At 38.9% G+C, this 27,317-nt stretch overlaps 1 protein-coding gene across 2 annotated transcripts in view; it reads left to right on the forward strand.

Moving 5' to 3' along the window:
* MAN1A2 (mannosidase alpha class 1A member 2) overlaps positions 1-27,317 on the forward strand; it is a 133,357-nt gene that overhangs the window by 89,799 nt on the left and 16,241 nt on the right. For both annotated transcript variants that reach the window (XM_083855076.1, XM_083855077.1), the window contains exons 9-10: positions 17,273-17,388; positions 23,160-23,379. In XM_083855076.1, the coding sequence (XP_083711202.1) occupies positions 17,273-17,388; positions 23,160-23,379 (336 nt within the window). The remainder of the gene's footprint in view (positions 1-17,272; positions 17,389-23,159; positions 23,380-27,317) is intronic.

The following is a 27,317-nucleotide window of genomic DNA, read 5'->3' on the forward strand; positions in this document are numbered from 1 at the left end:
ATAGTGGTGGTGATAAAAGAAATTTTTTTTCTTCAAGGTTTCTATTTCTTTTAAAAATGCAGATCTATTTAGGAAAAACAAGCAAGATGGTCTATTTCTGTCCTGTTTGACATCAGTGATAGGTTTTGGGGATTTCAGTGGTTGGCTGTAAATATCCAGCAGAACATGTTCTGGCTTGCAAACTGAGAATCTGCTTCTGACTTTGAATCTGGTATGTGAGGGAGATGAATACAGCTGTCACTGCAGTCACTGTGAAATACTTGTCTAATCCTATCTTTAAAGTCAAAATTCTCTCCAAAGTGTCTTATATCTTTGAGTAAGTGAATCATGACACCATCTGAGATGGGCAAATGGATTGATAGGACAAACTCTTATAAATCTAAGTTTAACAACACATTCAGAAGTAAGAAAATATGCAAATACAAATACTCAGGCTTATTTATTCAAAAGATAATTTTATATTGTTGCTTTGAAACAATTTTTTTTAAAAATTATTATTCCTAACCATCTGCTTGCGCTGGTTTTATCACAAGTAGTCTAATATGATGTAGGATTCTTTAGAGGCTGTTTCATAGAATCATGGAATGGCTTGGAAGGGGCAGTAAAGATTATCTAGTTCCACCTCCCCTGCTGTGGGCAGGGACACTTCCACTGGTTCAGGCTGCCCAAAGCCTCTAACCTGGCCTTGAACACTTCCAGGGATTGGGCATACTCAGCTTCTCTGGGCAACCTGCTCCAGTGCCTCGCTCACCCCCACAGTAAAGACTTTCTTTCTAATATCTAATTTAAACCTACTCTCTTTCAGTTTGAATCCATCTCCCTTTGTCCTGTCACGACATGCCCTTGTAAAAAGTCCCTCTCCAGCTTTCTTGTAATAACAATGCACATAATTAGTATCTCTTGGGAATAAAATACTTCTCATCACTAAAAATAAACATACAGTGAAAAGTTTAACTTTGCAGAAGTTTGGTAGAGCTCAAACATGCTATTAAATGGATTTTGCAAGATAATACATTTGGGACTCAAGTTTAGGATTACAATTGGAGAATTAAGTTCTGAGGATAAAAAGAAATACAAATTTAGAGATCCTTTAACTTTTCTATGCTGATCATGAGTCATAAATTTATTTCCTGGAATTTGGTGGTTGGGGTTTGGGGATTTTTTTTTAGCAGATAAGGTTCCAAATGCATATTCAGATGTTCTGGTAATATTTCTAGGATTTTCCTGGTGCAATGTCATGGTTTAGGATGATAGTCTCCGATTTAGTAGTTCTGCTAAAACCACAGCTGCTCCTCACTCACCCTCTGCCTGCTTCCAGCAGTGAGATAAGAAAATGAACAGTAACTGTGACAATATTAATAACAAAAGGTATAAGACAAAGAAAGGATTTACATAGAAGACCTGTTCTTTCCAACCACTTTCTTCTCCCTGACCAGAAAGGATGCCCTTCTCCTGAGAGGAGTCATTTTCCCTGCCTCTGGCAGTGACCTGAGATGGTATTGAATAACATTAGGGTCTGGCCATGCCCCCTCCCAGCTACTGTAAAAAATTAATGCTGTCTTGGCTGTAACTAGGACAAACAGCATTTGTAAACCTAATACTGATTTTGTGGGGACTAGATAGCAAGAATCCATAATTCTGCATTTCCTTTTGCAAACCTGGATGGAATGATGACAAAATGTCACTATCATATCTCTGGTAGATACTCTTCAGTACATCTACTTGCGAAAATGTAAGAAGTCACAGTAAAAGAGCATGTGGTCTGAAACACTGGACAGAGGAGATGGAGTAGCGGAGGCTTAGGCAGGAATTTCTTTCTCCCTTGCAGAGGTTGTGTCCTGCTACACTTAAGTGAGTCCAGTAAGGATGATTCCCTCACACACAACGTCCCAGTGCACTAGAGGACTTGTTTAAGTCCCCTACACTGTTTTACTGGCTTGAGTCCCGTGGTTGGTATTAGGGCAGGCAAGGCTTTTATGTTCCACTCAGAAGGTAATTTCAAAGAGCATTGTATTTGGTTTGTTACATACCTTTGTACTGGAAAGACTGAAACAATGGAAAGAGTATCAAAGCATAACTTCTTTTTCCAGCTTCTGGGAAAGCTGCCCTTTTCATCTCTGCTCTGACCTTTAGTTTGATCCATCTTATCTTGTACAAAGTACTTTCTGCGGATAGTTTCTGAGAATTATTTCGGAACACTTTATTTGCCTACATACAAGTAACTCTTCATTCTGACCTTTCTAGTGTTGCTTTCCTTTCTTTTTTTTCTTCTTTCCTTCTTCCTTTCAATATTTTTTTTCTCTGCTCACACTTTTTTTGGTTCAATTCTAGTTAGTTTTTCGTTAATCTGCACAGTATTCCAACTAAGTCATGAGCAGTGTGAAATAGATAAAATAAATCAGCATAAATACATTCCTAAATCCGCTTCTGAAGAACTATGGGATATAGCTGCAATATAGCATCTTTCTAATGGTGGGTTTATTTTCTATTTCTGTACCCTTTATTCCAGTAGTGAGTACCTTTATTTGAAGTAATAAAAAATCAGTGGTGCTGTGAACTTAGCAGTCAGATCAATTAATGCTATTACTACCAGTTGATTCTTAGTATTAGTCAAAATATATAGTGGAAGAATTAATTTAGGTCAAGTTTTCTAAGCAGTTATATTTTGTCTTTGCCTTTTAATTTTAAAAATTACACTGTTTTAATAGGAGAAAATTTGTAGCCTTCTAGAAATGTTGCTGTTTTGTTTAATTTTGTTCCCACAAGCTGATAGGTAAACTTGAATATTTAAAGGAAATTCCTTTTGCAAGATTGTGGAAGAAAAAGGGAAACATCACTTTCTTTGGCTTTGGTGTGGCCCCATAGGACTGTAAACTGGATCCATTTCTACTTGCAAAAAGAACCTTGTGGAAAATTCTTGATACCATTTAGTTTGATACTTGAGAGAGTATTTTGATACCTTCTCAGAGCTGTTTGTACTAGGAGCCTCAGGCACACCCTAATTTTGTGGGTTTAACCGAAGGTACATTGGCCCCTCAGTCCTCTTCACATATCCAGGATTCTTGAATGGTGATGAGCAAGCTTTTGTAAAGGTCTTTCAGACCTTTTGGGGATCAGCAGTTGTTATGGGACTTTTCTGTGCCTCAGAATATTTCTGTCTCAGGCTCCATAGATCTTAGGCCATGTTGCTGTGTCTTGTCTGGTTTGCCTTGTTTAAATGTATGTTCAAAATGTGATCTGTGATGTTCTTGGGTTAGGAGAAGGGGGGTAGTGTATGTGATCTGCTGCAACCTCGTTGACATCCTTCTGATGTGAGGGTGCAGGGTCCAGTGAGTCATTTCTGCCAGGGTTTGATTTATCAGAGTGCAGGCCTTTTGATCTCAGTATAAATAGGATGTTCTGCAGTTTCACTGCTGGGAATGATGTGCTGGGGACGCTGCCCTGAGATGTGCAGACCTCTTTTTCATTTGTTCATCTGCTGGAGCTTACAGAGACATACACTTTCATTCAAACCAGTCAATGTGTCTATTACAAATGCCTGAAAAGTTATAATGAGTGAAGTAACTTACCAGTCAATTAGTAATAATGATTTCATCAAGAAGGATGTGACCACTGCTTCCAGGTTCTTAACAAGTTCTAAAGATGAGTCAAATCATTATGTCAGTGTGGCATTAATCTATAGCCATGTCTTCGAAGTGATTACAATTTAATTATTATAAATTTTCATTTGCATTTAATGCACTTGACATAGCCCTTGAAGAAGGGTTTTGGTGACGGATTACTTCATTCTTTTTCTGCCTGCCTCAATGAAGCAGCAGCAGCCATAGCAGGCAGGGCTGAGCATCATCTCATCATTTCTTTCCACTTGAGTGCTATAAACCCCAGTCCTGAAAACTGCTGGGTGAATGGCTTACTGGTCATTGCTAAATCCCTGTCCTTTCCAATGCAAATACTTTGTAATACAACTGGACCCTTAATGCTGTGTAGCAGCAAGGGGGTTCATTATACCCAGGAGGAGGAAAATGATGGCTAAATATTTGGTTTTAAGCTTATAATGCACAGTTATTATTACAGCATGGGGGTCACGACAGACAGCTTTTGAATGGGTTCAGCTCAAGATTTGTCAGCTCACTGGGGCATTTGCTAGAAGGCAGAGCTGTAATGCCCACAGGAATGTTGACAGATTCCATTTTTACTTATGGGCTAAGGTGATGGTCCAGTAGGAACAAGTTATTTACAATACTTCTGCTTTGGGGTTTCAGTTTCTGTAAGACTGAAAGGAAAATTGCTGGCACTAAGGATTTTCTAACCTCTCACATTAACCTTCAGTTGATTTTGCTAGCTTTTCCTTTACGCATGGTGAGTAGCTGGATTGGTGTGAGCATCAGAACTTTGAATTTAGATTATTTACAAAAGCAGTAACAGTGCTTTCTAGAGAAGCCTCCTAAGCAGATATAACTGAAAGTTGATTAAAAAGCAGGGATTTCAAAATTATGGACATTGATTTGTACTGAAGAAAAGTGACTTCTCAAAAAATTAAAATGTGTTGAAAAAAAATTAATTTGCATTTGCAAACATGTTAGATGAGAATAGCAACTAGAAGAGCAATAACAAAAGAAATGCCAAATCTGTGTTATTGCAAAGTCAAGGCACACACGTCATGTTTGCACATTTCTGTGAATTGGACATTCTTCCTTTTTGCTTTCTAACACTGAAAATAAACTACCTAATTTCTTCTGGTTTCAACATCTCTTGCAACTAATAATGTTATTGAAGGGGAACTCTAATTACTCTTGACTTCAAATCTCATTTCCTGCATCTGGGCTACCTATGGAGTTACCTGGATTGGTTACTAAGAGAGTTGTCAGTTTAACTAAAGTTGGGTTTTAGGCCAAACATGGCTTCCATATGCAAGAAAATAAACAGAAATGTCACTCTGTGTTAATCTTACAACTTTATTACACCTCAGTGATATGTGGGCACATTAACAAGTTGCTATGAAGTAAGCTGGCATGTGAATTTACAGTGCATGAGCAGATCATTGCTATTAGAAATGTAGCAGCAGACACTGAATTTGGCACCACTGAATGCTGATGCGATAAACATTCAGCTTGCAGTCTATTCTCTGCTGCTTTATTCATATCTCCTTACAGAAAACAAGCCCCTTTCTCAGACTTGGAAGTAGTCCAAGGTAAAAGCCCAGTGAGGGACACTGTGCCACCATCTTTATAAGAACTCACTGACAGTGTGATAAGAGTATTAAATGCAGTAAATTTAAATTATGTCTTCTATGTCAAAGTCATAGCTATCCTTTGAAGGCAGTAAGAAGATTCACACAGGTATTTCACCTCTTACACTACTGTAGCCCCTTCTGGTGATGTTCTCACTTTCTTGCAGCTTCCTGCACCTGTTACTACAGAGTAGGTAGAGGCACAACCCAGGTGGCTGAATGAGAGAAGCTTACATCTCCTATTTCCCAGTTGGTTGTGCTGTAGACTGGCCTCTAAATTAAGCAAATATCTTCATGGATGTGTATATTGCCTTTTCTTCAGGTGGTTGTTAATTTTCAACAATAACTGCTTAAATGAAATCAAGCACTTTTAATTTTAAAATGCTACTTGGAAAAGGCATCTGTGGATCTAATTTATTTGTGTTAGATTTTAACACTTCTTTTAAAATGGTGCAATTTTCAAACATTGGGGAAAAAAATTAAATTACTGTCATTAAGTCAATGGAAATACTGGGCAAATATTCCAGGTTTTTTATGCCTGCCTGTACAGCTGGTTTGAGGCTAATGCTCTTGGGCTGAGCCAGGTAATTAACCAAACTGCTTCATTTAAACTCTTGCAGGTAATAGACAAACCATGAGCAATGCATCCTATTTTCATTTGTGATACAATATCATATCAAATACATAGCACCATCTGTCTGTATTTATTTTCCAGAATTTAAAGGAACAGTGAAAATAAATTTGACGTAAATATATGTAACATGGTTAAAGAGGGTAAGAAAACGGCTGCATTCAGTAGACTCCAAGATCCGGGGATTCCTCCTTCCCAACTCTTGAAGCCCAGCCAGGTCCAAGTGTCTCCATCCCTGTCTGATGGATGCTGAAGTTCCCATTTGCAGTTAGAACATATTCCAGAGGTGCACACATGCATTAAGAGGACACTGATGTGGCTGCCCACACAGAGAGCCACAACAGTCCTGCCTTTGCAGCACCCCTGTGTAGTCCTGCCACAACTCACCTGCAGCATACCCTCAGGGAGCCAGGTTTTGATCCTCCTCCTTATGTTCACTATCAAATAGATGCGTGGGCTTGCACCTTTCACAAGTGTCCTCATGCTCATGGACCCTTCAAATATTAGCTGAGGCTTTCAGTCCAATACTTGTGCTTGCACCGTGGACCTATGCAGCCATCAGCCCAGAGCTTGGGTCTTTCCAGATGCAGGTCTCCTGCTGTCCAGCTGAGAGTTTGCCAATGAACTACACACAGAGAGAATTAAATTCACCGGAAAAACAAACACACACAGGTGTTCTCAGTTGCTGGCACTTAAACCTAGGGCCTGCCCTGTGACCCACCGTCAGCCTCTGAGCTCTGCCACCCAGCTCTCCCAGCCCCTATGATCTGCAGAGCCTTTTTGATGTAGAAGGTGCTGTCACACTCTGTGTATCCCCTTGTGAGAATGTGAACACTGAGAAAAATCAGCATGTCAGCTGAAGGGTATTGCTCTGATAGTGTGATCTCTGTCTGATCCATAGGGAGAGTGGCTCTCTTGAATGCAAGTCTTCAAGGGTGCTACAGAGATAGAAATCCAGATCCTGATTTATTTATCAGTGGGCCTTTCATTTTTAAAATTAAGCAAGAAACCCTTTTAGTCTTTACACCTGCCTCTGGGAGATGAAAACCCTTGCAGATGGCAAGGTGAAATGAATAATATTGAAGAATGAAGTAGTCTTTCATAAGATTAAAGAAATACTGCAGATACATATTTCAGATAAAAATATAATTGAAGCATAAATTAACAGGTTGATAGTGTTGCTAGAGATGGCGAAAAGATGCTAGTATTGGAAAGCCTGTCTTTGCCAGCTGAAGCTGCTCATAATCTCCTTTAACTATAAAGATACTATACATTTTCTCTCCTACCCTTATTTATTTACTGCATGCCTTGCTTAGCACAAGGAGTATCTTAAATTATGTCTATTAATACCTATACTTTCTTTAAAGAAACAAGCAATGCCATGAGTCAGGAAAAATAAAACCGTGAAATGTAATGTCAAGTTTTGGCAAAACATCCATAACCTAAAAGGAAAAAAAAGAGAATTGGGTCAAGTAAGCCTCTATATTCCAAAGTATTTTCCAAAACTCCTCAGATAACTACTTTCTGTTTGAACTTGTGAAGAATAATTTCTAATACTTTAACTCACAGATGATTATTTTTCCCCTTCAGCATAAGGAAAATATTTTCTCTCTCTTAAATAGAAATGGTGCAGAATTAAAATAATTGCATGTTGTAAAAGTACTTGTAGAGTAGTTCCCAACCTGACCACATTTTTGCACACTTATTTGATTTAGCAAGTAAATTTGTTTTTTAATTCAAGTTTGGAGGATAATTTACAGAATTGGAGGTATGTGGTCTATGCGACAGTTAGTTTGGACATTGGTGTAAGCATTTATTTATGTAGGTTTTTCCATTTGAAATCTGCTTTCAGTTTATTACATTATGAACAAATAAAATTACAGCGTTATTTCTAGACTTCAGCAGTAGGCATGCTGTTGCATATGAGGAGGTGGAGGTGGTTCTTTGCAGTTTAATTTTTTTTTGCTATCTTGGCAGGTGTCATTAATTTTATTCTTCTATTTATTTTGTGTTGTTCTGTCCTTAGGAACATGCATGTGTTTAGAATAGAAAATAATCTGTGTAATCTCTACTGGGGAATTCCCCTTGCACTTTTCCTTTACAACCTTGTACAAATGTAATTAGCTGTGTTCCAAGAAAAAGCTGCATTCAAATTTGTTTATTTGTTAGAAGCCAAGAGCAAGATAATCTGTTAAAACTTTATTTTAATGAAATACAGCAGAACTGTGCATTACAGGGAATATGCTTTTATAAGACTACAAGGTTAAGACATTTTGCTGGTCTGCTGAGCAAGATGCTGAAAAAAGTGAACAAATAAAAGCTTTGTTTAGTGTGTTAAAGCTTCTAGTGTTATTGGAAGGTTAGACAGGTATACAAATTATGCATTTGAAAAGGAGTGCCTATAAATAATTTCTAAAGAAAGGATTTGGATAGGGTATAACTTTGGGTTATGAGAATGCTTGCATACATTGCTAGGCAAAGAGATGAATATTTCATTTTGCTGTACCACCTAACTATACTTATAGAGCATGATCTCAGTGGGGAGTGCATCAATATCTAGAATTTGTGCTTTGTCCCACAGCAGCTTTTCCATTTATCTTTCTCACTGTGAATTCCGTAAATTCATCTGTATTATTGAAGTCTGACATGTTTAGGGTACCACCTGATATTTTTGAGAGTTTACATCAATGGCTTTGAAGATATTAACTTAAAAAGATTGAGGAGTAAAATGTTTTCCTTTGACACATGCTCTGTGAGTTTTTAGAGTTTGATTTCCTGTAGAATCTCATTATTTCTTTGATAATTTTATACCTAGAGCTGCGTTTTTGAACTGTTCTTGATTTACTAGTTTCTTATGAAAGGGAAGCCTATCAAAGTCCAGTTACAAACTTACAGCCTTATTAAACCTTCTTGGTTTTATTTATTCCTTCTCTATAATGTGTTGGAGGCTGTGCACTTAAGTGTTCCTGTTGATGCTCTCTAGATGATTGGTAAATTTGGATGACACATCTGTTGTCACATCTGACATCTGTTTCTTTTTATTCTGTCTTCAGTATGTGAGACTTCATATTCTGAATTCTAGGTGGAGATGTACCTGTTGGTGGCCACGAGAAACATTTCCAGTTCTGTGACATTGAGAAGACAGGGTCTATAGTTCTGTTCAGTGAACATTGAATGTATCTTACCTATGGCTTCTTTTAATCCCGAAGTTCCACTGGGAGTTGGACTGTCCTTGTAGCAGCAAGCTAAAATACCATCTGGAGTTGAAGATAGTGTGATCTTGCAGATATGGTCCCATATGACATACATAGTCAAGTAAGAGAGGGGTGGTGATGAATGCAGTCCACATACGGCATGGTAGCTCAGTCTCAGTCACAGAGCATGGACTGAACAAGTCTTAATATCAGCACAATTTTCCGGTACTTACAGAGTGATTAAAACTTCAGGTGACTGCATGTGCCATTTCAGGCATCTGTCATGAGAAGAAAAGTAAAAGCTACATAGATTGAAGTTTAGGAGAAGAAACGGAGTAACCTGGATTTATATTGCATGTGGTGTAATCCCAAAGTTCATAAAAAACAGGGAGTGTCTTTCCTTGCTTCTCGGAATCACTTTTGAATGTCAGCTTCCATGTAGGATATATACACACATATATATGTAAATATATGAACTGCTATGCCTTGCTACAACTTGAAGGGTGAAGTTTTTGACAGTGGTTTTGCCAACTGATTTGGTAGAGATGAGTGTTGGACTAGATTTAATCTAATAAATGTTTGCCTCTCCCATGTTCTTGTTTATAATCTTCAAGAGGAGACTTGAGATCTTCAAGGAAGATTAAGGTGAATAAACTAAAGCGTATAATGACTTTAACAGCTGGTCAATCCCCATATATATGAACTCTTTGGGTTTTTTTTATTCAAAAGGGACTCTCTGGGTTCTAGGCACATACCTACAGTAGTATTGTTTGCAGCAGGTGATGTTACCCCTTTTAACTGCTTTTCACAGCCACCTTTTCAAGTAAAAAAAAGTCATCAGAGACAAACATGCACGTGACTTCCCATCAATCCACTGGAAATCCCAGCAGCTTCATTAAAGCTGCCCACACAGTTGGGATTTACAGTGACTCCAAACTTGGCTGAGAGGCAGGTGTGCTTCATTTGGGTGGCTCTGTGGGTGAGTGTAATAACCTTGAAAAGACAACTTCAGGTGATTAAAAGGCCACTTTTCAGTAAACATACTGACACAAGGATGTAATGTGTTTCTAATTTTAGCATGTGGACTTGATGTATTTAGTAGATTGGTGTTTAATTCCTGAACATGTCTTCTGAGAGATGACCTAAATCTTTCCAGAATTATAAATAATAGCTGGAATGTTTTGATGTTTCAGAAAAGTTTGAATACAAAAACCCCCAAAAAAACCAACCAACAAAAACCCCCACATTTGTTCCAGCTGTGAATTCCTGAGAGTGAAAGTACAGTCTGTTGTAAGATACCAAATTAGGATACTCCTTTGACATTACAGAATCATAAACTACATTGAATCTGAAGAAGTGTTTTGATTTTAAGAACATTAGTTACCTAAAAATGTGTATTAGTTGGCTAGTTATACTTGCTGGTCTGTTTTGAAGTATTTCTATTGTCTTTGGACACACCTGAATTGTGCAAGTTGAACCATTTTTGGTCTTTAGTTTTATATTCCCTACAGTTCTAGGAAGTAATTTTGCTTAATTTTGTTATATGAGAAACTGGTAGCGCTTATAATTAAGATTGCTTAATACTTTCCCTTAAGCAATTGTGTTTTCAGTTTCTTGTAGCTGCCAGACTTTAGTTCTTCCAGCTGGAATATTCTGTCTGCCTCAAGCTGTTCTGTTGGGGTTTCTTTAAACAACTTGGACAAAAATGCTTTAGCCATCTCTAAATGAAACTGGAAATGGAACGTGATTCCACTCAGATTAAAGTTTGTTTTTTCAAAGAGTACAGTTAAGGAACTCAAGAACCATCCATATTTTTCGGAGCCTTGTTAAAATATTCACACCTAGTTTCTCCATCTGGAGTATTTAGAGTTCAGCTGCTCCATTCCCCAGAGCTGTGTGTGCTGAGCAGGCGTGATGGTGCACCCCCAGGTTGGGTGGAGATGGGCGAGGTGTTTCATCTTGCTGGATTCTGTTGTGGCACCAGGCAGTAGAATGGGAAGCAGTGTCTGTTCAGCTACCTCCCAAATGATAAATGCGTAACTTACATTCTTCAAATGTGGTTCTGTTATGAGAGACCTTGCATGTTTTCAGAAAAATTCTCATGCTGGTAATGTGTTCCTTAGTGATACATAGTTTATATTTGACTAAAAGTTCTCCTTCACCTCCTTTTATCAGGGCTGCCTCTGCTGCAGTTAATTTACAAGTGTTGGCACTTTTAAGCCAACCACTATGGCCTATGACATCCTTAGGTTGAATTTCTGCTGTGAATTGCAGCAGCTGCAATTTCCAGGGCCTCAGCTTTCTGGATTAAAGGATTAGAAGGAGAGCTTGGGAGCTTGCACCTATTTAGAGCAGCTGAGGAGCAGTAAGTCCAACTACATGAAGTAAAGATTGAACTGAAATTTAATCAGAGCCAGCCTGAAAGACAAGCAGAAAAACAATTCTTTGAAAGTTTCCTGCACAGAGAAACAGGGCTCCTGCAGGGTAAGGCAAAGTTGTGCAGGCCAGAACAACTAATGGTGATGGGGTATGTGGATTTGTTAATCAAAGTTCGTATTAGCTTAATCACTTTGCTACCCCCTCCTGGTCACTTAACTTTTCCACTCTTGAACTCCTTCTCTAACATATTACGAATAGCACTTTGTCAGTTTGTGATCGTTGAGGAAGATCAGCCTCCCTTTTTTATTGCTTCCTTCAGTTGCAAAGTAGTTCTGTATTAACACTCTTGGTTGAAATGAGTCAGTGGTTTGTTTATCTTGGCATTTCCAGTCTACTGAGTATAGCACAGGTTTTAGTGAGTTTTGCCTTATTTTAAAGTCAAAAGTAATGATTAAAGTTCCTACATTTGAGTTTACAAATAGCCAAATTAGTAATTTTTTGGTTGGTTGTTCTGTCTCTGCCTCTAGTTTAAAATATTGAATCAGTGTTGTAGTTACAATCGGTGAATTAAAAATACTGTGGGCATAGTCGATCCTCATCTCCACCTGCTTGTGCTTCTGCACTGCTCCAATGTTATCTCACCGTCTTGCTTTCCAGCAGGGCAGCCTGTGCATGCTAAACATGCCTCTGCTCAGTGTTGTATTTCATCTTTTTTATTCCCTGTGCAGTCAGCGATGCAGAAGCTTTCTGCCGAGGGCGGACGTGCCCTGGGGTCAGGTAGGGGCCGTGACTCACTCCCCGTCTGCTCCTGGCTAGCAGGAAGCCTCACCCTCAGGTGTTGGGACTACAGCATCAGTTCTGGCATGGCGTGCTGCCTTTAATACAATGCCTGGCTTCTTTCTTTATTCTTGCTCCTTGCCAAGAAATGACAATTGAACAATTAAGGCACAAAGCAGAGAGGGTTTAGCAAATCATGAACTGTTTTAAATTTGCCTCATTAAGCTGCTGTTAACTTCTTAAAGCCATCTGCTTAAAAATAATTTGCACATCTTAAGTTTGCTCTGGAGAGCAGGTAGATCTTCATTAGAACAGGCGTCATTATTAATGTTATCTTTAGGGGGCTGTCAGTTGTTGTGGGAAACATGCTATTGCTCACTGAACCAAACTTTCCATGTAAACAAAAGGAAGTGTTGGTAACTTGCAGTCTGTGGCCATAATCTCTTCTTGGGAACCCACTGCTCTCATGTGGAAATTGGCTTGCTGTGGAGGAAGTTATTTACAGATACTAGGTAGGTCTGGGTATGACAAATGAGAATGATCCGTGTGAATGCATAGTATCCCTGTTATCTACAGTCTCCCCAGAAATTAGCCCTGAAGAGAAAGAGCAGAGCCAGATCCATCTCAGTGCCTCACCTGTCATTGAGGAGGAGGAACCTTGTTGCCTATGCCTTGAAGAGCTGTTAGTGGAAAAAAAAAATTGTCTCCCCAGATTTGTAAAGAAACAATTTCACTTTGAATGAACAAATCACCAGAGCTCTGCAGGCCCTCCCTGCTCTCTGGGACTGAGATCCAGTGTCATTTCAGTGAGACTGTGTGCACCCTGTCTGACCTCCTGCCTGGTGCTGTGGTTTAGCACTGTCCTGCTTCTTGTCTGGGGACACTGTGTCAGCACTGAGCTCATGGATTGCTGATACCAATAAGATCATTTGGAGTCAGACTATCATTAGGAATATTAGATAATGGTGTGAGGTTTTAAAAGAAGGTCCCCCTGTCAGTCTGTGGGAAAGAGGTGGATCTGGTTTTTAGCATATTAGCTGAGACACAATATGTTATTAAGTATAGATTTTTTATCAATACATTAAAAACTCATTAAAGTATTGCTCTGAGATTGATTAGTTTGTTTTTCATTGAGAGCTTTTTGTTTGCAGTTGAGTGCTGTTTATTAAAAAGAAAAATGCCAATATTTAACAGGATGTAAATCCTATGTAGTAGCTGAGCAAAGATGTTGTTATGAACTTGGAATATCGTTGTCTTTCTATTAAGGTTTTATTTGTCTCTTTTTGGCAAGAAGAATCCTTACAAGCAGACTAACTGCACAGGTTTGCATACAATATGCTTTCAAGTGTGACAAACCAGAAAAAATACAGGGTTTCTTGTAATTGCTTTTGGTTGCAAAGGTTGAAGGTATTCTTTCCAACTGCAGCTACTGAGTCTTTCAGTTTGAAAAGAATTCCAAAGCAATCCTTGACTGGAATCCTTTTATGTTTGCCCAGTCATTTGGGCCTGCATTTGAAAAAGTGCAGAATGAAGAAATTACCCAAATTTGTCTTGATTTGAAGAAATGAATGTTCTAAAATTGTATACATTGAACAGAACATGTGGTTTCAGCCACATTTGTTGTACTATTGTACTTCTTTTTGCTATATTTGTCTTAATCTGGAATGAATTCTACTTCAGGAATTCACTGGAAAACAGCTCTTCAAAATAAAATCCTTTACATGACAAAGAGCTAATTAAATGATTCTTGTAGATCAAATATGTGAAAAAAAAATCTATTTTAAAATTTTCAAAATGCTTGTACTTAATGCTTATCTTCTCAGTTGTTTACTGAGGAGTACCCAGTGTCAAGGTGTTATTGTAAGCTCAGTTTTCAAATCAAAAGTTAGTCTTTTTTTATATTCTAGATTGACATGAAAGGTTAGGGCCAGTGTGAAAATGTCAGTAAATTTTATGTGAAAAAAAAACATTTTTCTGAGCAAAACATTCTGAGTTGAGCTGACTTAAATCTTTGAATCCATCTGAGCTATAGCTCAAATAGCAGGAGAAAAGTGATAACCACCGTGGACCTTCTGATAAGTATGGATAGGGAGCTTTTTTTTAGGAGAGAATGATGTGCAATGACCCAAATCTACAGTTTTCACCAGTTATGTATTTGCTAAGGAATCTTGGAAAATAATTTATCATTTCCATTCTAGGTGAGAGCAAATTGTCAAAGACCCACAATCTATCACAAAGTGTGTTTGAAGTAATTTCTAGTTACAGTTCTTATAACATGCAGCAAATTCTGCTTTAGCAACACCTTCAGATACTAGCAGAAAACTTGAAGAAGATCTTGCCAGGATGCAGATAATGCAGCTGCAGAAGTTGGAAAACTGCGTTCAAACCTCAGTTCAGCTGCTGCCTTGGCCTCCTTTTCACTTCCATCCTCTTTTGGCTATTTTTGTGGATGGGGAGGGGACAAGGACATAAGGACAGCTGCATCTTGATGCAGCCAGCTCCCCTGAAATACCATCTTATGTTGCCACCAGAAATATTTCATATGTCCCTCTCCTGCTGCTGAAGAGAAGGAGCAGGATCTGTTTGCCTTTTTTGATAGGTCTTCCCTTTCCTCTTGTCCAGCTGTGAAAGGCAGCAGCTGGGGAGTGGAGTAGCCCACTGCTGAATGAGAGAGGAGCCTTGAAAACTCTGGGCTGATGAGAGCTGGAGTGAGGTATGCATAAAAGGAGCAAGGAAAATGCTGCTGCCGGGAGTTGCAGGGCCCTTAAAAGGCTTTAGTTCCTTACCATGTGCTTCTCTACTTGCTGAATGGCAGGAGGATCTGAATCTGAGAGGCTTGAACAGCACTGTTCTCTGCACGAAGAAGGTGCAAAAAAGGCTCTCTAGGGGATGGCTCTGAATCGTGTGTCCCTTGATGTTTCTGGTGCCTGTGTTCCCTGTACTCCTAAGATGAGAAGCAATGTGAGGGAGAAGAGCTGCCAACAGAAGAGAAGGGCAGTTCTCAAATGACTGCCTGGAGAAGTAGACATGAAATGCGACATGTTGCTGATAATTGACTTTTGAAACACCTGGAATGTGGATTTCTCTGTTTAGGGAATAAACCTTTTCCACTCATCTTCCTGCTCTTTCCTGTCCCAAACCCATCTGGAGCTACTACAAGAATGCTGCTGAGGGTTCAACAGCCTGTCCTCGTTGGGACCTGAGTGCATCTGTCAAGGAAATCTGGCTGAGGATCATCCCTGACTCAAGTGACAGAGCTCAGCTGGGGACGAGGCAGCAGCTTAACAGAAGTAGTTTTAAACTGTCTCTTGTGAAGTCAGTCCCTGAGCAGTGCTGGCATGAGTTGTAGCTTTGAAGTCTTGGGATAGTTTGTGGCTTTTTCTTTTCTTTTTTTCCTGAAAACTTCAGACCCTTGTTTCTTGTGTCTACTTAAGAATGTATTTGCAAATTGAAAGAGTAATTTCTGGCCCTTGTGTTTGTGTAAGAAAGTGACTCATGACCTGAATGTCCTTTTACAGCTCAGGGTGAGAAAGCTTATGAAAACTCATAATCACTGAGTAACTGGGTGTGAAAAGGCAGTTGAGGAGATTCTGAGTTATAAGAGAAGGCCAGGAAGTAATTTGCTTCAAATTCACAACCCGAAACTAAATGGGAAAGCTACAGGCTCTCTACTTGCTCCTTCCTTTGTTTAGAAATCCATTTTTAAGTAGCAGGGGAGCCAAGAAGCAGCTAGAAGAGTTACGATAGCAGCATCTACCAGCTCTAACCTCCTACTCACATTTTCAGAGATGAGCAGACATGCTGTGGTGGGGTGGTGCTTGGGGGAAAAAAGAACAGAAGGAGAGTTCAACCTCTCTTTTGCACCTATATCCCAGAAAAACTGTGAATAATTCCACTTTTTTGAGGTATTTTGTAAAAGGAAGTGTCATATCTTTTCTTTACCCAGTGAAAGGGTACTTGCATGACTCAACCAGCTATGCCTAGGGCACTGAATTTCTGGCATTGTGACAATGTTGGTGTTAAACATTTCCTGCACCTAGCTTCAGGAGTCTAAGACTGTTCTGATGCCACTGTTTTGAGGGCTTTAACATCAGGGAAGAGAAGGTTGAAGTCACTTACTAAATTTCACAGAGTGCTGCTTTTTGAATGAAGGGTGTACTGAGTGAGTGTTTACCCTGGCTGGAACAGGAGCTCCAAGGCTGTCAGACCATCAGTAGGCTTTTTGTGGGGAAGTATGATAGTTGAGCCACAGAGAAACATAGTTCCCAAGTGGTCTGTCAGCACAGAATAGCAGTGACTCTATTTGTGAAAAGCATCCTCTGCAAGGGAAAGAAAAAAAGCAAAAAGGGGGACAAAAAAGAAATCCGTGTGTTAGATGGTTCAGTTTATGTGCTGGTGGATTCTAGTGAAGCAGCCTTACCCTGTGTCACATGGCACAGCTCTGCATAGCTGCTCAGGCACAGTGGAACAGAGCAGGGCTTGTGTTGTACACTGCAAAGGCAGCTTGCTTCCCTTTTGACTAAAATAATTTCAATAAGAACATTTGGTTTGAGAAATTCATTAGTCTGTCAAGTAACTACCCTGTTAGAAATAAAAATCTGCTGGAAAGATTGGATTCTGCATAGTTCATGGATGGCAGTTTGGAGCAGCCACATGACTTGTTTACATCCTGGGTGCAGAGGTCTTAAGAGGTTTTCTACATGCTCTTTTTCACGTATACCTTAAAAAGCCAAAATCTAAAACCCCCAAATGCTGACAGCAAAACAGTTAGGTTCTTTGGAATGAAGTAATAACAGAGGTTAAAGTACATTTTTGATATGAGGGATAGCCTGCACAGAATGACAAATGGGGAGCATATACAGAAGGTTCTATGCCTGTGATGTAAGTGTGGAAGGGAAGGAGTGCAGTGCAGCTTTGTCCTGCTAAACAGGCTAAAAATGTTTATAATTCTACACCAGTAGGCCTTAAAATCATAAGTTTATGTTTTGAATAAATTTAAGGTGCTATTACATAACAACTTCAACCTTTTTTTTTGTTTTCTTCCCTCTTTCCCTTCTACAGATCACACATCCGTGGGCGGGCTGGGAGACAGTTTTTATGAATATTTATTGAAAGCCTGGCTTATGTCAGACAAGATGGACACGGAGGCAAGGAAAATGTACGACGATGCAATTGAGGTGATTATAATTCATTGAGTTCTCCAACACAGTGGAACCATCTTTAATGATTTTAAGGAAATTAAATTAAATATTAAAAAAAAAAAGAACCTAGGCAGAAAAACCACCACCAACCACGGGACTTGTTTTGATTATGTAAGTTTTAAGAAATCAAGTGATGAATAATAGTAGCTTTCACTCTGAGTAGTTTAAAAAGTATTATTGTGGAATACATGTGATACAGATCATTATGCTAAAAATGGTACAGTTGTCCCAAACAGTACAATGTAAAAGCCCAAGCTCTAATTTATTAATAGGAGATCTAGCAACCTTGAGATGTGTGCAGAACAATGAACTCACTTTTTTCCATTGTTGAGAATTCACCATTCTAGGACCTGAAGTCCCAAATTGTTTTATTCTTTGCATTATTTTCTAAGGCATTTACATGTTGGATTCCATATTTACCTTGTAAAATGTAGTTCATATCAGAACCATAGAAACAGTTCAGCTGTTTCTATGCAGCTGTTCAGCACTGCAGGGTGGTTCAGTGGGATTTAGGGTGGGGGCCTTTCTGTGGTGGCTCTGAGAAAATTTTTTGCTGCCCAGCCCTTACTTTCCTAGTTTCCCCATCTTCTCTCAGCAGCCTCTCGTAGTGGTGCCCACTGTGCCACCATTCCTCTCCTACAGTTCAGACACATAAAGAGTAACTGAGCTGGTGTGAGCGACGTGAGCTGTGGTACCAGCAGCAGCAGCAGGGACTGTGTGGTCTTGTCCCAGTGCTGATGTGTGGTTGGTGCCTGATGTGTTCCAGGCTCTGTGCATGCCCTGTTGCTTTCAATGTAAATTTTTATAGCTTAGTTTTACTGTGGTTGGTCTTCTAAAGCAAAACACCTGTTCTTGGAGTTCTCAAAATTCACATATTAAAAGATACATAGTGAAAGTTCTAGTACAAAATTGCTTTGAAGCTGTAATATCTCTTATTCCTGACCTGAATTTGATTACATTTGACTTCCAGCTGCTTTGACTTGTTCCTTCTCTACATTGTTTTAAAGGGTTATCTGCACCATATAGCTGGTTACTATCAAATGTACAATAGACATTCTCTCCTGAAGGAAAAATGCATTATTTTTTTTGGTCTCACAATATAAAACAGATTTTGAATTATTTCTTAAGCTTTTTTCTATTTATTTTCCCATGTCTTCAGTATGGAGACAGCAATGATTCTTCTAATGTGATTCTTCTTCTAACTGATTCCTTCTTGGTTTTATCCTCTTCATCCAGCCAGGAGTTCCGTTTGCACTCTTAACCTTTGCCTCAAACCATCATCCACTTTCCAGTTGCTTTATTCTGAAGCTGGTTATAATCTTTTTGATTTACTACTTTCCTACCACTGTGATTTACATTCCCGATTCCTCAGTGTTTGACCTTACACTTATCTCTATTGCAACACATTGTTCAGGCAAAACCCATTTTGTCACCTGCTCTCAGTGATTTTACAGAACTGGCTTTTTCTTTATCATTATCTATAGTTCCATCAATTTTTGTGTCATCTGAAATTTCTTTCTAGCATTTTTCTTGGAAATCATTGTTAGAAATACTGCCCAGTGTTGAATGAAGTATCTATGCAGAATCTTCATGGTATAAGGATCATTTGATTTTTTAACTTTTTTTTTTTTTTTTTTTTTTTTTTAAACTTAGAACTGTTCCAGCAAGCTAGCTTTTAGTCCATTTCAGATGTGCTGCCTTGAATTTGTTCAGGATTAATATTTTGTAAAATGCCAAGAAATTCTCGTTATCCCTAATATTCCTACTATCAACATATACACATACACATATCAGTCAAACTTTTATTTTTGAAACCATATCATTCATTCTATATCACTGTTTTATTAACTTTTTTAACTACTGATAAAGCATTGGCTGTTTCCCAGTCCTTTTGAACTTCCTTAGCTTTCCAGGATTTGTTAAATTCTACATTACTAGTTCAAAACATTAATTGTGTATTTTTAATAGGTTAAAATACAGTTTATGGGGTTCTGTGTGTTTAAAGATGTTTAGCAGTTGATATCTAGCTTCCATTGTGGTTACTATTGAAATATCTTACTCTGATTCTTAAACTGTGAACACTTCAAAATTAGAGGAAATAAACTTCCCTATTCATCCTCTTCACTGTAAACCATCTCACAAACATTTTTTATGGGCACATCTCTGAATGGAGACAGAGCAAGGCAAATTTGGGACCAGGTGAAAACACTCTGTGGATAGGAGGGAGGAAAAACCAAGCTGCTCCTGCGTCATGAGTGATATGACCTGCAGTCCGAGCATCAGAGGGTTCCTTCAGCTTTTTCTCAGCTAAACCTACCCTTTGAGTCTGCATTGAACTGTACTGATTGATGTGCTGTGGAACATACTCTGTTTCAGGGTTTGTGTCCCTCCCAGGTCTTACTTGACATTGAAAGACACAGGCAGAGACATTATATGGGATTTACTTTGCATAACTGCAATTCAAATTTTTATTTACTTCTTTTAAGAGATCATTCCTTTACCATTCTTTTGTTCTTGCCTATAATGCAGGTCTTCCTCTGTAGCTAACACTTCTTACTCTTTGTTTTTCAAAATGTGGAGCAGAAGCTCTTTGCATCATTTGTGCAAGCAGAAGGGGAAAGGTGTAGCATGCATTCCTCCCACTCACAGCATAGAGTTGGAAATGTTCTCAGCACCCACCAGTCTAAAAGAATGTCTCTGTCCAGCCACAATTCACTCCCTTATCTTATTACAGCAGAGTGAGTGGAAGATGGACAGCATAACCTCATTCCTAACTCTTGCAATAGACAGTGATATCTCATTCCTTGGAGCTATCAAGGGGAAGAAAAATGCAGCATCTGCTCTTCAGATGTCATGGTTTCCGATCCATGGCATATGAAGTCTTATCCAGGTCACCACATACTTCCTAACATGAATACAAACAAGTTGTATATCCATAACTGCTCTGTATATAACATGGGTGCAGTCTTCCGCTGTAAAGGACACCTCATTGCCATGTCCTAGTATGGAAATTCACAGCTATGATAAAAGCTGAAATTGTGCCTGTTGGAAATTTTTTGTGGTGATAAAAATTGAGGACAGGCCTCTTAACTTTGCTTTCAACATCATCATGTGGGCCTTCCAGCTAGTCTGGTTTCAAGTGTCTTTCTTTCCTTCTCACATCAGCTGGAGGATAGGTAAGCTTCCTTTTGATCTGCTGCCTTGAGTAGTCTAATCTGTTAGGCTCACAAATTTGATCCTCACTTTTTCTTACTGTGCAGCATTAGGGAGCTAAAAGAAGGATTCAGCAGTGTGCTTAACTGTCACAACACAGCAAGACAGATCAGAAAATGTTATTTTTTGTAGTCATAAAAAGCACATGAACTTCAGAGAACATTCAGGTTCTGCATAGAATCCCAGAATATCTCAAATAGCAAGGGACCCTCAGGAATCGTTGAATCCAGCTCCTGGCACAGGACACCCCAAGGGTCACACCATGTACCAGAGACTGTTGTCAAAACACTTCTGAACTCTGTCAGGCTTGGTGCTGTGACCACTGCCCTGTGGAGCCTGTTCCAGTGCCCAATCACCCTCTGGGTGAAGAACCTTTTCCTGCTATCCAACCTAAACCTCCTCTGACACAGCTTTAGGCCATTCCCACGGGTCCTGTCCCTGATCTTGAGAGTGAAGAGATCCATGCCTTTCCCTCCACTGCCCCTCTTGAGGATGTTGAGGACTGCAATGAGGTCTCCTCTCAGCCTTCTCTAGGCTGAACAAACCAAGTGGCCTCAACCACCCCTATTGTTGAGGCATTTCACAGACAAAGGAAGCTCTTATCATTAGTTAATCTCTTAGTTGATATGAACTTAATCTTCTCATTGCGAGTTGGGTTATACACGTCTACTCTGGTTTGTGTATACTCCTTGTAGTCCAGCTGGATGTTCTTTTGCAGTTCCTGTTTGGAGTGCTCTGTGGCCTCAGCCATGTAGCCCAGGATACAAATGTCACATCTATTCCAACCTGCACAAACTTTTCTTATCTGCTAGGCAGTGCTCCCAGCAATGCACAGCAGTCCCTTGTTAGTTACTGTAAATATTAATCAACATTTTTCTGCATCTGGCAGGTGGCAGGTTGTTGAACGATAAAGTATTTTGAGAGAGCTTCATTTATGTTCTTGAGATGCTTCCTTTGTGACTCTCAGGATCTAACCCAGTTATTAAGTAGCTGATAGAACTTGATTTTCAGATTTCAGAAACTACCCCTTCTACTGGGCAGTTATTTTCAAGTTCAGAAGATGTGTTTTCTGCTTAGACGAGGAGCATGTTGCACCTAGAACATGCTCTTCAGTCAAACCATGAAAGCAAGTCTGGAGCAGAGGAGTAGCTCATGGAGAAGTATATAAATTTGGCCTTTGTTGGCTAGCCTGGTGCTAACCACAGCAGTTTTGTCCCACTGGAAATGCTTCTGCAACCGTTTACTCCTCAACAGCTATGAAATTATGGGAAGATACAATTTGAAAGGAAATGTCAGTAAACATTTGGAAAAAAATGCTTTCCTCTAGGAAATAAATAATCCATATGCTTTAGTGCCTTCCTGGTCTTCATAGTTAAAGTGGCTTTCCTTCAAAGGGAGCTCAACTTTTATGTACCATATGGTTGAAAAATGTCAGTTTTGTCACAGTCTAGAATAATGGAATCAACAGAGTTAATGCTCCAGATCTTAATATCCTTTCCAGTGGCAGTTTTCAGCAGATCCAGTATTTCCTGTGCCAGTACTTTCAGACCACATGAGGCTTGTACAGTTAACCACATCAGGCTCCTTAGCAGCAGAAGGCAGTCATCAATGCCAGTTTGTGTGATGGTTAGACAACCACCCTGGCAGCTGTCAGAGACTTACTGATTTCTGCTCTGTCATTTATTTCTACTTTCTTCTCTCTGGATCCTGCCATGAGCACAAACCTCAGATCTGTTAGTGGTATTAGTGAAGGAATTAGCCCAACAGGAGTGCAGACCGGCACTTCTCTTTCATTACTTTCTCACTGTCTAACGCTACACTTAGTAAATACTGCTGTAGGTGAGAATTGTGATCCTCTCTGAAAGAGGCTTAAAGCAAAGTTGTTCCATCTAGTTTGTAAACTTTGGGAAGTTAGGTCAGGTGTTCTTCTAAAAGAGGGATACCATTTATAAGTCACAAGCAAGGACATATATTGGTACAAATGAGCAAAAAGAAACCAGCAGTTGCCTCATGTATAAAATAAGAAAGTTTTTTGTGAACAGCTGCTCTGACACCCATCATTTGAGAATGTGCAATCAGAAAGCTGCTATGGAGAAACTAGAAGGTGGCTGGAGCATTCCTGTCTCTTCCTATTAAAGACTGACTGAGGGTACAGGTTTGCATATGTTGCTGACCAAAGTTTCCAACATGGATTTTCTGAGTACTCAAATAGGTACTTCTCAGAGTTAACAGTTACAGAAATACTGTTTGAGCCATAAAGTAAGTGCTGAATTCTCAAGTAAAATACAGCGTTGTCTATGTTGAGATTTTCCTATGTTAGATGTCATTAGCATTTTTAGCAGTTAGGGTATTTTTTGTGTGTGTGCTTTGAAATGATATTTTTATAGCTGTCTGTTCCTGTAGTGCTTGGAAGTGAATTTGAAAAAAGAAAATTGTTTTTGTTTTGAAAACCAGACTTCGCTCAATAAAGGAATGTTAATAAGTAAAACTTGCATGTGAAACAGCATTTGAAAGTTCTCTTAATCTCTTTGTAGGCCATAGAAAAACATCTCATCAGAAAGTCCAATGGAGGACTGACCTTCATTGGGGAGTGGAAGAACGGGCACCTCGAAAGAAAGATGGGCCATTTGACCTGTTTTGCAGGTGGAATGTTTGCCCTTGGAGCAGATGGTTCCAGAGATGATAAAGCTGGACATTATTTGCAGCTTGGAGCTGAAATTGCACATACATGCCATGAGTCGTATGACAGGACAAGTAAGACCTATTTTTAATCTAATTATTTCCATAATTGGCTGTCAAAATTATTTTTAGGATTTGTTATGGACCTTGTCTAACATGCACTGGTTTTATACCAGTATGAATTTTTAACATCCATGTATTTACTTCTGCTCCACATCATGGTGAGTAAATACAAACCCAGATTTTATGGTTCCTTCTTGCATGTTTATCCTCAGTTTTGGATCAGTCAGCTAAGATAGATTATATGGGTATGGGGGGAAAGGAATTCATGTGAACTCTTGTCCTCACAGATATAGAGGGAAGTTCTAAATTTCATATATACTGTTCTTACAGTTAAGTAGAGGGAAAAATTTGTAAATAGATTTTTACTGGTTTTAGCAATAGTGCATTCTGAGTAAGTAAATTAAACAAGAGAGGATGAAGACCACTGTGCAGACTGTGAGAAGACCAAAGGCCTGACTAGTGAGAAGGCAGCATCAGGCTTCATTGTTGGGCTGGAAGTCTCCCAAGGTCAGTCTTTTGGACCAGGTTTATTTTACATCTTTAGTAGTGACCTTGGTGCTTGAAGTGTACTGATTATGCTTAGGGTGGCCCTATAGTTGTAAGACATAATTAAAATGGAAGAGTCTCAGAACAGTAAGCAGAAAAATCTTGAAAACTGGATTATCAGAAGTAAGAAGTTCACTAGAAAAAGTCAGGAGCTCTTTGTCTGAACTGGGAGTTGAAAAATGTCCTGGTCTGTATCAGATGAAGAATTCTCAGCAGAGATTAGATAATATTAAGACTGCCTTAGAAGACATGTGTAATTTGTCACCCAGAATACTCTGTATAAATCTGAATTTCAAGCAGAACAAATGCAGAGAAGGACTGAGAGAATGAATAGAGGAACAGAGCTTTTATCCTACTGTGGGGAAAATATGAGAGATTGGCCTGCTTAGGCTAGAAAAAATAATACTGAAGAAAGGAACAAATTTATTGCCATCTCAAGGGGTAAACACTGAAGAGAAATAGTTATTTTAAGATATAAAAGAACACAGTTGTAACAAGAGCAAGATTTTTAAGCTCACTGTGAATAAATGTAGGTTGGAAATTGGAAATGGTTTTGCATAGCTATCAGAGAAGTGAGCTTTTGAAATACCTTCCCAGTAGAAATAATGGTAACTAAAACTTAAGCAGTTTTAAGATGAGAATTCATGTATTTATTCACAGGATTACATTGTCTCTTTCTGTGGTTGCCTATCTTTTAAAATAATTCAGTCACGCAAGTGATATTTTTATTTGGATAGCAACAGCTTTAATAAAGGAAAAGAAAAAACTATGAGTGTGCATAAGAAAAAAAGGTAGGACATAGTAGCTATTATTGCATTCTGAAAAATTATATTTAAATGTTTAATTTAACATTTGAAAATAAACAATGTTAAATTTGCAGTTGTTTGAGCAGACCTAATTTTATTCCTTCAGATGTTTATTCTGTACCCTAAATAAGTCAAAAGATGGGGGAGATAAAAGTTTTGATTACATATTTAATGACTGTATAAGAACACATGAACAAGAAAGACTGAAAGCTGTACAGACAGCTATAAATTTGCAATGCCCTTGTTTTCTTTTGTTCAGTCATGCAGTCCCAGGAATGTGGATTGTTTGTGTTTGGATGTTTTGGTTTTAATTTTCTGGACTGATTTTTCAAAGAAAATTAAGGGCTTATATGTGCAAAATGTCAACCTCTTAATTATGTTTTAACAGGAGGATTTGAGACATAATATACACTTTAATGGCAGAACCAGCTGATGGCAGAAAAAGCTATTTTTAAGAGGGCAGTCAGTCATCCTGGTTTATGCTTCAGCAGGCAAAGGGGATTGCCTGATTTCTCTCTCCTATGGGCTTGGAAGAACTTGCCCCATTTGGCATTCCTAGAGGAGAGAGAAGGATGCAGAGACTGTGCAGGGAATAGGCAGCTCTTTCTTTAGAGAAACCAACAGAGCTACTCTTTGCTGTGTCATCCCATGGCTGCTCATAATAAACTACAGTGTGTACCTGGTGGTGTAATAGTTTCATTAAAAAATACTACTTTAGGAAGCAACCTAAATTTCCATAGCTGAGCTTGAGTCTCAGCAAAATTGAAAAAGAATTTCACAGAATAAAAGCGTTTCTGGAAAATGAGGGCATTATATTTCCAACTGTCATTAACCTGTTGCACATATTGCAGGTTTGAAAGCCTGTTATAAAAAGAAATTGATATTTCAGAAAGCTGGCTATTTCAGTGCTGACTAGTACAGAGAAGCTGGAAAGTCCTTAAAACTATTCCTGATAAATTTTCTTGGGGATTATGTCCCAGTGGTAACTGGCATCACTGCCATGTAATAGAGAAGTTTATGCAGGGACGTAGTCTCACTGATCATTTGAGTCACCTATCAATGATCCCCAGGAATATCTGAGAGAAGACATTAGACTCCAGAGTCAGAGGCTGGAGAAGTAGGTATGTTGTGAGAAGCTTGTGCCCTTGCTGTGGCTCTGTGAAAATCCTTGTTAGATTCTGCTTGAGCCGAGGATCAGTCTGTAGCACTCCTCAAAGGATGCCTTTCTAATTCACCAGCTGGAGGAAGCTGGTGGTCTTTGTAAGGTGAAGGCAGGGGGCGTAGTCATGGTCTGGTCTGCCTCTAAGCAAGGGATTTGTGTTTCCAGGATCTATTGAACGTGGCAGCATGAGAGCTACCTCCAAGGCTCTTCCCCTCTTCAGGAAATTGTGAATGCATGTGGCACCCCTTAGAAACACCAAGGGTTTGAAAAGGCTTATTGATGGTCAATGAGAAAACTTAACTGTAACCAGAATAGCTTTATTACGTGTAATCTACACATTCCTCTACTTCCTACCTACTCTGCTATTTTTTTTACCTTAAACTATCAGTAGATTAATGCTGCAGCTATCCTAAATCTCCCATCCTATGACAAGAGATTTGAGGATTTTTCTATAGTCCAGTGTGCTCTCAGTTTGGAGAGAAGATTGAAAAAAAAAACAAAGATAGAGGGGCCATGTTCTGATCTGTATGCCCATTTACCAGCACAAGAAATCATAATGCTGTCAGTGAGCACTGGTAAGTCTACAAAAATATAGCTTCATGTGCTCATGGTGCAAGGTTTCCTGATATTTAAGCTTATGTGACTACTGCACATCTTGAAGTGTTCCAGTTTCTGGGGATTAGTTCTTTGTTTTTCATGCTTAAGGTGCACCACGGAGAAACATGGCACAGGCATAAAATAATTGGCAATGTGAAATATGTAGATGGCAACAAAAAAGAAGTCAAATGAAATTGAAATAATAGGTCACTAACAAATCAATCTGAATAATCAGCTTTCATAGGTATTTTAGAGCAAAATTATCCCTCTATATGGCATTGTCTACTGATCTGTGGCACACCTTATTTTTAGTATGTTGTACCATCCCTTATGCATAAGAATTTTCCTAGCCATTAGCTGATAGTGTGTAAAGTATTGGCTGACTACAAAGACCTTATTTTAGTATGAAATTTTTTGCACTTCTTTAAAGTTTCTTGACAAGAGCTGTCCTCAGAATCACGGTGCAGCTTTAGCTGGTTTTTATGTGTGACAATTCTAGTGCAGAATAAGCCAGATGACTAACATTTCAGTTGAGACATATGCAAGGCTATGAGTAGATGCTATCTCTGTCCCAAGACTCTCAGTAAGCAGCTAAACAGGCAAGGCTGAAGAAATGAGAATAATAACATGTTTTTGTGAGGCATATAAAATAGCAATGTGTGCTTATGGAACAGTTCAGAGACTCAAACAGAATTATCTTGGATGCTCTCTTCCTCCCATTTCTCATGAGTTAGAGCCTAGCAAGTATTATAATTATGACTCCTTTCTTATTTTCAGGAAATTTGTTACTAGAATGATTGATTATAGGAACATACAACAATGTTTTCAAAAGCATTTCT

Source organism: Zosterops lateralis (genome assembly GCF_965231275.1).
Source record: "Zosterops lateralis genome assembly, chromosome: 2".
Lineage (NCBI taxonomy): Eukaryota > Metazoa > Chordata > Aves > Passeriformes > Zosteropidae > Zosterops > Zosterops lateralis.